This window comes from Seriola aureovittata, chromosome 23, assembly GCF_021018895.1.
Source record: "Seriola aureovittata isolate HTS-2021-v1 ecotype China chromosome 23, ASM2101889v1, whole genome shotgun sequence".
Taxonomy (NCBI): Eukaryota; Metazoa; Chordata; class Actinopteri; order Carangiformes; family Carangidae; genus Seriola; species Seriola aureovittata.
In genome coordinates, this window is record NC_079386.1 from 15,250,350 (window position 1) to 15,262,703 (window position 12,354).

The 12,354-nt window shown below is 43.5% G+C and overlaps 1 protein-coding gene across 3 annotated transcripts; it reads left to right on the forward strand.

The window, feature by feature from the left end:
* Positions 1-7,623: 7,623 nt before the first annotated feature.
* Positions 7,624-11,911, forward strand: gpr185b (G protein-coupled receptor 185 b). Of its 3 annotated transcripts, none has more exons than XM_056368530.1 (2): positions 7,624-7,747; positions 9,703-11,911. In XM_056368530.1, the coding sequence occupies exon 2, from the start codon at positions 9,705-9,707 to the stop codon at positions 10,773-10,775; it is 1,071 nt and encodes a 356-aa protein (XP_056224505.1). In that variant the 5' UTR covers positions 7,624-7,747; positions 9,703-9,704; the 3' UTR covers positions 10,776-11,911. The 3 variants fall into 3 exon arrangements, with proteins under 3 accessions (XP_056224505.1, XP_056224506.1, XP_056224504.1); XM_056368531.1 differs by lacking the exon at positions 7,624-7,747 and adding an exon at positions 7,812-7,886; XM_056368529.1 differs by lacking the exon at positions 7,624-7,747 and adding an exon at positions 8,593-8,687.
* Positions 11,912-12,354: the final 443 nt, after the last annotated feature.

A 12,354-nucleotide genomic window follows, 5' to 3' on the forward strand; every position in this document is an offset into this window, starting at 1 on the left:
CAATGATTGTCAGATTATTCAGTTAAGAAAATAATCATTTGTTGCAGCCTTGTACTGTATGTGCACTTCTAATCACAAGCGCACATGGCTACACAAACTAAAGGGGAAAAAAAAAAAGTCCTGGATTAATGGACTGATGGGTTTCCCGGCCAGACAGAGAGAATGATGAGGACGATCCAGATGGGTCCAGAGGTGAGAGACCATCTGGTGACTGAGTGGCCCAGACAAGAGCTACTACAGCTGGGCAGCATCTGGTCAGTGTGGCCCCTGGGCTCCATCCAGAGGACCGCAGCCAGAAACTGGAGGGCCATCACTGAAATGCCTGTGTCTGAGTCCAACTGCTGTGACTAAGGGGTGAACGGATGGATGGATGGATCTAGTTGGTGGAAGAAAAAGGAGTGGGAGCCAGGACCGGAGGGCATGTTGCACTTTATGGACAGATGGACATAAGAAGTGAGGAAGGGAGTGCAACAGCCAAAATGTGAAGGTATGAGTGAGCTTTTGAGGCCTGAGTAAGACGGGCTGTGTAATGAAGACAGGGAGAGGTCCAGCAGATGGATCATTTCTTTATGAATATTTCCATTTAAATATCTGCCCAAATACAGATGCAGATCTGAAGGTTTCATTTTCATCCTAATGGTCAGATTTGGAGAATTTTAGACAAATATTTGAAATTAAATTACATCAGGTGTCTTGTCTTGTTTTCACATACATCTCTTAGCGCACCATTAAAGCAGGACATTACTTACAGGTCGTTTGATTTCGTTATATTTCCCATGATTCTTTCCGGTCCGTTGCATGAAAGGCACCAACATTAGATAATCTGAAACGAACAATAAACAATAAACAGATAATAAAGTCAGTGATCTGACTCAGTAATATCAGTTACACCGCAATGTCTATCTAAAGATTGCTAACATTAGCAAACATTAGACACCACTAGCTAATGGTCATGCCAAACCAAGTCAGGCAGTGGCAGCAAAACCTTGAAAAAAGTGTGTTTTATTACTTAGGGATTCACTTTTTCATTTAATGTTGAAAAGATGAATATTATAATATAGAAAACTGGATAAAGAATTGTATCATTATAGTTGTTTTTCCTTTGTTTCTCTTCTTTATCCACTCAAGCACAGTTCCCAGAATGTCTCTCTCTCTCTCTCTCTCTCTCCTCCTGTGTCTCTGAATCCTTGCAGGGTAGTTTCATAGTGTCGATAATGGCATCATCATCATTACTAAGCCTCATTTAAAGACCACTCTGCTGCAATAACCCACCACGGAGAGATAATGACCTACGCATGCACACAAACGTGCTCACTCCCACTCATGCAGGTGGATCCTTAGTCAAGTAGATACCAGCTCAATGAAACGAGGGTTAGACAAACAAATTAGAGTGAACTGGAAATGAAGATAGTGAGAGGAGATTAAAGGGAGACTATTGATTGTTTTGCTCATACTGGAATCGCAGCTGTTCAAAGGTTAGATTTACGCTGATTGCATCAACAAATGCTCTCATCTCCTCAGCAATTGTTTCAACAAAATACAGTGATATTTCCTCCATTGTAATTTACTGCTTGCTTACCGAATAAGTACTGTTAAAGCCAACTTGTGTAGAATTTGAAAATGTATAACTTTGCCACCTCTCAGTGGTAGGTGGGGACTGTCCCATAGCACAACAGATGCAACAATAATAGCTCATTTTGATACATAGGAAAATACAAACAAGATATTTTGGGGATTATTTTTGTTAGCCTCTCATAGTCTTACAATATATATTTATAGTTTTGTTCACCATAAGTAATAAAATAAATAAGCTAGGCCTATGTTCTATGCAAAACAAAACTCAATCACTCTATTTTGATAAATATTATTAAATGAATGAATAATACTATAATATTATTGTAAAACAACATATATTTTTCAGAACGCTGTGCTTATTGAGACAAAACATGAATTAGTGAAATTTAATGACGTAATGACGGTTGCAACCGTCCCTGATCTGTGTTGCAGCTGTTCCCAGGTGTGGGGTCAGATGCAACATCTGAATTCTTCTATTCAAATAAATATTGTGAATAATATGTCATATTGTATGTAATAATCTTTAAAGGGTATGGTTAATTAGCAGATGGATGTAAGTTTAACATATAAAAGTTTGCTTGGTCTGGGGTTGGTTATAAATATAATAAAAAGGGGTTTTTAAAATGTTTTTACAGTACATCAGTCCAACTCATTATCACAGCAGTATACACACTCATTTCAAGCTTCACTTTGACAGTGAGGAGGGATATTTCCATCAACCAAAGGCTCTCTGTAGTCCATCAATTTGCTCTTTCGCTGTCGTTCAGCCTCCCTCTCCCTCTTGACCTTTCACTGAGGCCTTTAATCAAAGCAGAGTTATGGCTCCCTCGAGCCATTGCTGACTACCGAATCACACGTCCTGACAGCGCTGCAGGGATTTGGTGGGTTTGAGAAGTCGGTGTCCTCCTCTTAATCCTACAGCAGAGCGCTGAATAATGCATGTTTTCCTCCGCATGGGAAAGAGACTACAGTGCCACTGGTGATTCAGTGTGTGATTCAGTCTCAAACACACCTTGGTTCTGGTGAGGCAAGAGGAAACAAGGAAAGCTCGACGTACCCTGTAAATGATGCAAGATGCCCTCAGTGCGACAAGATCAGCGTCAAGATGCGTCACCGCTCCAAGTTTCATTAGAACTAGACTGGTGATGCAGCAGTTTTAGACTTCCAAAGTTGGACCATTGGATTTTTATGGATTTAATAAGTTGATAAATACATTTGCACTGTGCTTGATGTGACGTACTGTACATGACATAGCTTTAGGTCAATTGTTTTGGGCTTAGGTTAAAGTAAATCATTTTTTGTTGAAGACATTTTCATTAATTATAAAATAATTTGGTTAAAATTTGGGTTATGATTAAAGTTGCTCTTATCATTTTTCTTAAATCAACAATGTTTTTCTTAAGGAAAGTGCATGAATAAGGTAAAAGAAAATAGCAAACTCCAGGGCTGAAAAATGAAGCCAACATGGGAAACTGCAGTTCCTCAAGTGGCCACTAGAGGTTGGCTCCAAAATCGGGTCAATCCCCATAGACTCTAATGTTAAAATGGCCGTCTTTACAGCAGAAATAAACATGTTTACAGCCTGGTACAAAAGACATAGCTAATTTTCATGACAACTGTACAGGGGGTGAATTTTTATACAACTTACCAGTTCAAATTTATTAAAGTTTAAAGTTCTACATAAATGAGGGCGTGGCCACTTTGAGTGACAGGTGTATGTTGCAAACCGGCATGCACTGAAGTCTCAGCTCCACACGCCCCACTGCTTTGCACATTTTTGGATTAGCTGGGAGTCAGGCAGAGTCAGGCACTGCCAAGATGGCGACGGCGGAGGAGCTCACTCTGAGCTTCGAAACCACACTTTATATACAGTCTATGAAAACCCCAGAAACACAAAATGTTTTGTTGCATGGGACTATACAGAAAACAATTATCAGAATAACTTTATAAATCTTTCCAATCTTGGTATATGTATATGTAACAGTATGTTAAAACACTTGTTAATATTTATCACATTGATAACAGGAAGTCAAAGTAGCCTCTGTCATTTCCAGCTCCCACTATCAATCTGAGAGAAATCTCACTTAGTCAATGCTGAAGTCCAACAGTACAAACAGTGATAAACAGTAAATATCAATATGAGACCCGCAGCCTTAGTAGGTGGTTTTTCCTTTAAGCATCATACTCAAGGGAAACCCAGTGGTTGTTTCGTGAAGGAGTGAGTAGGTGTGTATTCGAGTGTTAAGGGAGAGGAAGGAGGGGGTGATGGTGTGGGAGTAGTATTAGTCATCCACTGTCACTGCTGCGATGTTCCCAGCCGATGCGTATATGAGGATTTAACCCAACAGTATCTTCCTTATTCTGTTTGTTTTTTTTACAGCACCATCAAGCCCTCATATGTTTTCTCATTTGTTGGTACTTTTTTTTTTAACTGTATGAAGAGTCAGTTTTCATATTAGATAACATCCCATCATGACAGTGTTCATAAGAAGTAAGCATAACCATGCACCACTGCCCTAAATATGAAGGAGTTATGCAAGTCAATCTCCTCAATGTGAAATGTTTGTCCTCCTGTGACTTTCATCATGGAGGAGACGAGGACTGGAGGAGGAAAAAGAACATAGCCTCATGTTAGAAATGCATCAGTGATGTAATACAGTTTGACTTTGGCATGCTTTGTCATCACTGTATAAAGGAGAGGAAAGTGTGTATGTGTGTGTGTGTCTAGTAGAAATGGAGTCAGACGAAGACAGAGAGAGCAGGAGAGAGAGAGAGAGAGAGAGAGTAGTGAGACGGGCCAGCTTTCTGCTACAAAGCATACCAAAACAGCAAAGATGATGTAACAGCTTTCAATTACCCATGGTGCCTTGCTGGAAAGATGAATGAAAGTTGGACATGGAGAGGGCGTCAATGAAAACACACACACACATGCACGCGCGCTCACTCGCACTCGCATTTCATCTGTATTCTTATCATGTGGGGTGATTCATACATCGCGCTGTCCACAAAAAAAAAAAAAGGAAGGCAAGACGCTTTAACTGAAGCGAGTAGCACTGTGTGTGTGTGTGTGTGTGTGTGTGTGTGTGTGTGTGTATTGTGCATCAAAAGAAACCAAGAGCTTCTTTCCTATTCCATTTATCCTTTGGCTTGTGGGCTTAACAATGAATAAAGAGAGATGAACAGACATGAGGGGAGCTGAAGAGCGGAACGAAAAGAAAAGAAAAGAAAAGAAAAGAAAAGAAAGAAAAGAAGAGAAAAGAAAATGAGACAGAGAGAGAGGCTGGCAGAGCGCAGAGCGCGTGGGCAGGCTCGGGAGTTTCCTGCACTAAAGGTGTGATGATGTAATTGAGCTCGAGCCGGGAGAGAAATATGAGCTTGTGTCTTTTTTCACACGAGGGAGGAGGTGGCTCGCATCACGCCAGCGGGTGTCACGCACCCATTTAGCAGGGGAGAAAAAAAACACATGCAACGTTAAATCTCAAGGGGGGTGGGTGGGTGGGTGGCATCACCGTATCCAATCAGAGCATCAAGTGGTTAACAGCAGGACCAGAGCAAGAGTTTGTGGGGCAGAGTTTACATTAGGAGTGGACCATATCACATTATTCATCATAATCCTGATATACATCTTAATTTGATAAAGATTTGTCATACATGTTGACGTGCTGTATTTATGTTATGACTATACACACATGGCTGAAAGAGAAGGTCATTTTGGTGCTGGCTCCACCCAGAAATGAAAGTTCAGTCGTGTGGAAGTGGCTTGTCAGCGTGAACTAAAGGTGCAGAGGTGCTGCACACCGCTCTCTGTAGTCTAATAACAACTTTAACTGCAGGACGATTCGGAGTCAGGATCTGATTCAGCTCAGGTGACAGATTGATTGACTCTGTGACACTGTATGTTTGCATTGCAGTAATTAATCAGAGCAAAACATACTGTAGCAATGTCTCAAGACAAAACACATGTATAGACATGGTAAAATAAAGCCTGATGCAGAATTATGAAACAACACAAATGTTTTTGAGGCTTAGCTTATTGACATTAAAGAGTTGAAATATCTGATAATAATTCATTGGTCAGCATTAGTTTTTTTGTAAAAATAAATCCATAACAGTTAAAAGGTGTTTCCACTTACTTTGCTTGATGATACCTCAGAATGAGGTTGAGTGGGGTTGATGTCAACAAAACTCTTCCCACCCTAAAGAAAGCAGAGAAAAATCAGAAGTGAGGGAGTTGGGAAATAATTGTATTGGCATTTTGGGATTGTCATTTCTTACTTTCTAGCTGATATTTATGTTGACACCAATAATAAACAAATATTGGCCAATTTATCAGTAGGGTTATATTTTACATCTGCACAACTGTTTAAAGTTAATATATATAATAAAATTACTTTACAGAGAGAGAAGAGGATGCATGGTCAAGGGATTGCTCTATTTCACCTGTAACCACATCCAGTGATGATGTCATGGTGGACTGCCACGCCCTGGAGTACACTGCTGCTTTGATTTGCACTTTAAAATCAGGGGAGCGGAGCCTGAGAGATAGGACGTTGTTTAATTGCAGAGTTATCTTGGTGGCACTAAACGGCCACCTAGGAACACAACTGCTTAAATTTATGACTATGATAGAATTTTAAGAATTTACACAACATTGTACTGTTTAGATTTAATTGTATAGAAATACACCTGTAATTCTTTGTTGGGATCTTATTGTAGGGTAATATTTTATTGATGCTAAAACCTGATAAATAAAACACACCCTATGTGTACCACAGTAAGTGTTTCTAGGAATTACTATAATAATGAAATGAAAATATGCCATTATAATTTACCTTGTCTTATTTATATTATCACTGTAATTTTCCTATCTAGTTTGAATTTTGCTGCTACATGTGATTATTATTCTATTTTTGTGGGCTAATTCTGAATCTTATCAGACAGTAATAAATTAACAGCAGCTGATAATAGCCTATAACACACACTTCTTCCTGTCAGTCCAACATTTAAATCATTATAACTTTTATAACATTATAACTTGCACTTATATTTTTTCTTGCAGATGATGTAAAGCTGTTTACAGCAAACACACTGCTGCCTTAACAGAGCTGGTGGTCGGCTCCATACAGTACACAGCAGCTCTGTCTTCATGCATGGCGACAAATATGGGTCCAGCCTATCTTGTGCATATGTGTGTGCGCGTGCACGAGGGCCGGCGTGAGTAATGCAGTGGGATACCCAGCAGCGCTGCCAGATTGCGTAACCACCATCCCATCCCGCCATATAGCTGGTTTGACTGGCTGCAGCAAACACACACACGCAAGCGCGCGCGCGCACGCACTCGCGCAGATGAAGCATTAGACCATCATCAAAACGCTGTTGGAAATTTGAGGAAAATACGCTTTGTAGCTGGTTTTTCTTCACAACTTGTGACGCAATTTTAGGGTGGGAGGAGGAGGGGGTGGGGGTCAGTTTCACCAGGCGTTTTGGGAGAAAGTAAAAACAGTCACGCGCCGTGCTTTTGACTGATGCACTGTAGGCTGCTGCTCTGTCCCCTCTTTCTGCATGTGCGTCCAGTCCTCCGACCTTGTGCGTCTGTGTGTGTCCGTGTATGCAGTGGTATTTTCAGCCCACTACAACTGAACATAATAATAATAATAATAATAATAATAATAATAATATTGATAATAATACTCAGTTATTATAATAATAATAACAACAACAATAATAATAATATAATAATAATAATAATAAATGTATTACAAACAGTATATAAATAAAAATGCTGCTAAAATAAATTCAAAACAAACATAAATCTCCTTTGCTGAAGGTGAATTTATTAATTAATTCTCTCTCCGTGATTCACACACCGACCATGATGACGGTGACCGGAGGAGCGGAGACTTCTGACGTCAGACGAGGAGAATGACAAGCGCGTCCAATGAGGGGCCGAGGATGTGCAGCGCGAGGACGGAGCTGCCGACAGAAGGCTAATAACCATGCCAACCGAGGAATATAGCGCGCGCCGCTGACTGGGGAGAAAAAGGGGAGAACGAGAGGGGGGGAAACCCTAAAAGAAGAAATTACAAGAGATACATTCACTTAAAGTTGAGGATAAAGGACAAGAGAGATATCCTGGTTTCCTGCAGGGGGGAAGAACAAGACAAAAGAGCTGGTAATTCTCTCTCCTTTTTTTTTGTCTCTGTGGCGTGGTCTCCCCTCCATCCCGCTTTCTCTCTACCTCTCTCTCTCTCTCCCTCTCTCTCGCGCTGGCTCAGGGACTGCACTGCTGCAGCTGAATGAAACTGGTCGAGGTATTTATTCTTCTCTTTTTTGCTAAAACACACACAAAAACTGAGGCTGGACAGATGTTTTAACAGCTCGTGACAGGTCCCTGCTGGTGGTTTAAAAAAAAAAAAAAAAAAGGTGGTGGTGGTGGTGGTGGGGTGCTCTGGGCTGCACGCGCCCCTGTTACCGCAGCGATGTGAGCCCCTCAGCTGCGGGGCATTTTGGCGGTGCTGCTGCTGGTGCTGGTGACCTTCCCCCGGCCGTTTGCAGTCATTGACGGTGTGCGCGTGTGTGTGTGTGTGTGTGTGTGTGTGTGTGTGTGTGTGTGTGCGTGCGTGCGCGCGTGCGCATGAGCGTGAAAGCCAGATAGGAGGGGAGAGAGATGAAGAATATAAGGGGGCGGGGGGTGAAGGAAGGGTGTGTGGGGAGGTTGAGGTGGGAGGTGTGAGAGGGGAGAATTTTTTTTTTTGTGAATGGAGCTCCACATCCTTTTTGGCGCGCGCGCGCTGGCAGCTCGAGCTGGCTGATGCTAAAATTAGCCTCGTGCCGGATTTTTCTGTCTGCGTACGGCAGCAGCAGCAGCAGCATATGTGGATCAGAATTCGAATTAACAGAACTTCTAGATGCAAACGCGAACGCACACGCACGCACGAATGCCTGGGCACGCGCTTATACACGCCACCAGTGAATAGGACAGCAGCTACCACCGCGCCGTGCCCCAGGACGTCATGCACCATTTTTAGAGATGCTCTAAAAATAGAATTTCTTGATTATGCTTTTGACTGTGTGGAAATTGGACATCTTCGTCTTTGTCCGGCATCTTTTAGGTAGGAATGCAGCAGATTCATGCTTCTTTAAATGCTATTATCATTTTATTGTGTTGTTTATTTTTTGTATGTAGGCTGTTAGGTGTCACGTTGCTTTGAAGCCGAGATGGAAGAAATATTACTGTTGTTTATGAAATACTTTTCCCTGTGTGTGTGTGTGTGTGTGTGTGTGAGTGCATTTGTGTCCACACCTGCTATTGTGCTGCTGCTAATTACCTGTCAGCGTGGTGCGTGGGAGCTGCTGGTGACGTGCGTGCTTAGGGTCAGGTGCATGGTTGCTTTCATGAATGAATGAATGGGCGGATGGATGGGTGAATGAGCGTGAAAAAAAAGTATCTTCTGCCCCTTTATCAAAGGGGATAAATGTTAACATCCTTCTTTTCTTCCTCCTTTTGTTTCCTTTACCCCCCCACATTCTCTTCTTTTCCATCCTTTCTTTCCACAACTGCCTCTTTCCATCGTTTTCCTCTCCGATATCCTCCTTTTTCCTACTCTCATTTGAAAACTTACTCTCCTCCCTTCATACCTACATGTTCTCTTGTTTTGACTCTTCAATCCGTCATTGCTTTATTCTGAACTTTTACCCCGTCCCACTGGTATCTGTTTTTCTCTACTCGTCTTTCTTCTCTATCTCCAAACTCCCTTTGACTTTCTGTTGAGCATATTTCATCATTCTCCTTGTCTGAACATTTCACTGTGTTCTTACACATTATCGACTGCAATCTTGATTTCTCCTCCGCTTCCCTCCTCACCCTCTCCTCCACTTCCATTTTGCTCCTCCTGTCTTACCCTTGTCTTTTATCTTTTTCTTGCTGTTTATCTTCTCTCCTCTCATATTTCTCTCACCCCTCTATGACAAACTTTGTGCCAACACATACTCACCTGATCAATTCCACCTACTTTCACCTCTGTTCTGACTCATTCCTCCCTCATTCACTTTTCCTTCCCACTTTCATCTACTTCCCTCATCCTCTTCCTCCCTCCCTCCTTCCCTGTTTCTTTCTTGTTTCTCCAGCTATGATTCTCTCCCTGGCCGCAGCAGCAGCCATGAGTAGTGGCAGCAGTAGCAGCCTCAACTCCTCCTCCCCCCTCGACCCCTTCGATTCCTCCACTTCCTGGAGCCTAGCCGAGGACCCCTCCAACTCCTCCTCTGAACCTGTCATGCGAACTCTGACCCCTGACCTCCAGCCAGCGTCCACCGCCGTTGCTGTCCAGGAAGTCAGCCCGTGGGATATCGCACTTTGCGTGACCGGCACGCTAATCTCCTGCGAGAACGCTCTGGTGATCGCTGTGCTGTTCTACACGCCAACGCTCCGGGCTCCGATGTTCATCTTGATTGGATCGCTGGCGGTGGCGGATCTTCTGGCTGGTCTGGGCCTCATCTTGAACTTTGTCTTCACTTATCTGGTTGATAGCTCGGTGGAGTTTGTGACGCTGTTGTCAGTCGGACTGCTCATCTCGGCCTTCTCAGCGTCTGTCCTTAACATTCTCGCCATCACAGTGGACCGATACTTGTCGCTGTACAATGCCCTGACCTACCACACTGAGCGGACAGTCACCTTCACCTACGTGATGGTGGTTTTCATCTGGGTGTCGTGCCTCACGCTCGGTTTGCTGCCAGCGCTTGGCTGGAACTGCTTGAGGGATGAGTCCACATGCAGCATCTGTCGGCCCGTCACCAAAAACAACGCAGTGGCACTCGCCGTCACCTTCCTCCTGGTCTTTGCCCTGATGATGCAGCTCTACCTTCAAATTTGCAAGATTGCCTTTCGCCATGCGCAACAGATTGCAGTGCAGCACCAGTTTGTGGCCATCTCCACCACCAAAGGTGTCTCCACATTGTCGGCCATCCTGTGTGCCTTCGGGGCGTGCTGGCTGCCGTTCGCCATGTACTCCATCGTGGCTGACTCCAGCTACCCTGTAATATACACCTACGCCACGGTACTCCCAGCCACCTGCTGCTCTGTGATCAACCCCATCATCTATGCGTTTCGAAACCCGGACATCCAGAAGTCGCTGTGGATGGCCTGTTGTGGGTGTGTCCCGTCCAACCTCTCCCTCAGACCCAGGACCTCCAGTGATGTGTAGCAGGGAAGGTTGGTCTCTGTTTAGCATGATGCTAGATGCCGAGTCAGGGTTGTATGAGGAAGAGGATGGAACGGGAACCAAGAGATCAAGGGGAGAAAGGTCGAAGGTTATGGCTGAGGAAAGCAATTTCCTCGACTCCTCATATCAGGGCTGGTAGGCTGATGGCGAACGCACGTCTGGCCACAGTAAAAGTGGCACTGGCACAGGGAGAAGGGGGTCGACAAAAAGATAGAGCTAACGAAGATCATGGAGAAAACCAACAGCGTGATGGAGGTGGTGTGAAACCAACTGCAAAGGAATGATTAAGGTATCCTCATGGTTGCGGGAGTTGCAGGAAGGTGTGTCAGGCGACTTTTCCAACTGACCTCCTTTAGGGTGTGAGAAGTGAGGCCTACTTCTCAAGAGTAGCATATATGTGACGATGGGATTTAGGAATAAATATCCTAAATCTCCATAGGACCTGAGCTTGGGCAGCACTGCATGGTTATGCAATCAGAAGGAGTGAAGCAGTCTTAAAATACTGTATGTGTTTTCACTGATGTGTTTTGAAATTAAGTGGTGTGTGGATAAAAATACAATGAGCTAAATATACACAATGAATGACCTTGAGTATTCTCGGCAAGCTATCTTTGCAGTCTTCTGATAGGAAAAACAAGAATCTCTCCTCCTTTGAAACATATTTTAACATCTGTGTTCCCTTGATCTGATGCAAATTGAGTAATTAATGGGTTTTATAGGCAGAGAGCACGCAAGAATGATTCACTCTTCTGTGCCGAGATTGAAACTAGATGGTATTCATGATCATTGACAACGGTAGTCTACCAAGCCCTTTATGAGTTTTCCCAATTCCAACAGCACAATGTGTCACAATTCAGAGAAAAAACATTAAAATCCAAAAATCTTATCTACCCGGCTCCTAATGCATAGATAACCCCCCACTAGTTTGCAAAACCTAGAGAGGGATTTCCATATTTAGGCCGGCGTGTGTTGTCCTTGGCGTGATGAAATCAAATCTGCTCCCAGTCGGAGAAAAAAAACCGAGTTTCTCAGCCAGCCCCTGCGCCGTGACTGTGAAGCAGAGAGAGCTGAATTCAGCACCAAGGACAGCGCCACTGCAGAGCGCTGCTACCCTGGGAATGCTCTCTGCTGCTGGGGTGGGTGGGAGGGTGGGGTGGGTTGGGTTGGGTTGGGGGTGGGGTGGTGGTGGGGGCGCTGGAAAGTAGGCTACGCTGTTCTCTACACCATCTTGATAGGGAATGTGAGACAGGCTTTACAGGACCGTTACAGCTTGATTGGAGTTTTATTTTTCTCATTTCAGTGTTAATTAACTGTTTTGCCATGCACACATGATGGCTAAAGGTATTTGAAATCCTTTTTTGCTGTAACATTCAGGGTCATTTGGCCTCATTTGGTGCAGAAAAGGCAAACAAAATGTCATTAGATGTCTAATTTGGCCAGAAAAGGTGGGCAGCTTCACTGTGAATGAGAGGGCGACTTTTATTTGTGTAACGCTGTGTTTTTACATTTTAAAAATTACAGTACTTCTAGGTTCTGCTTGTAAGAAAGACGACCAGGGGCA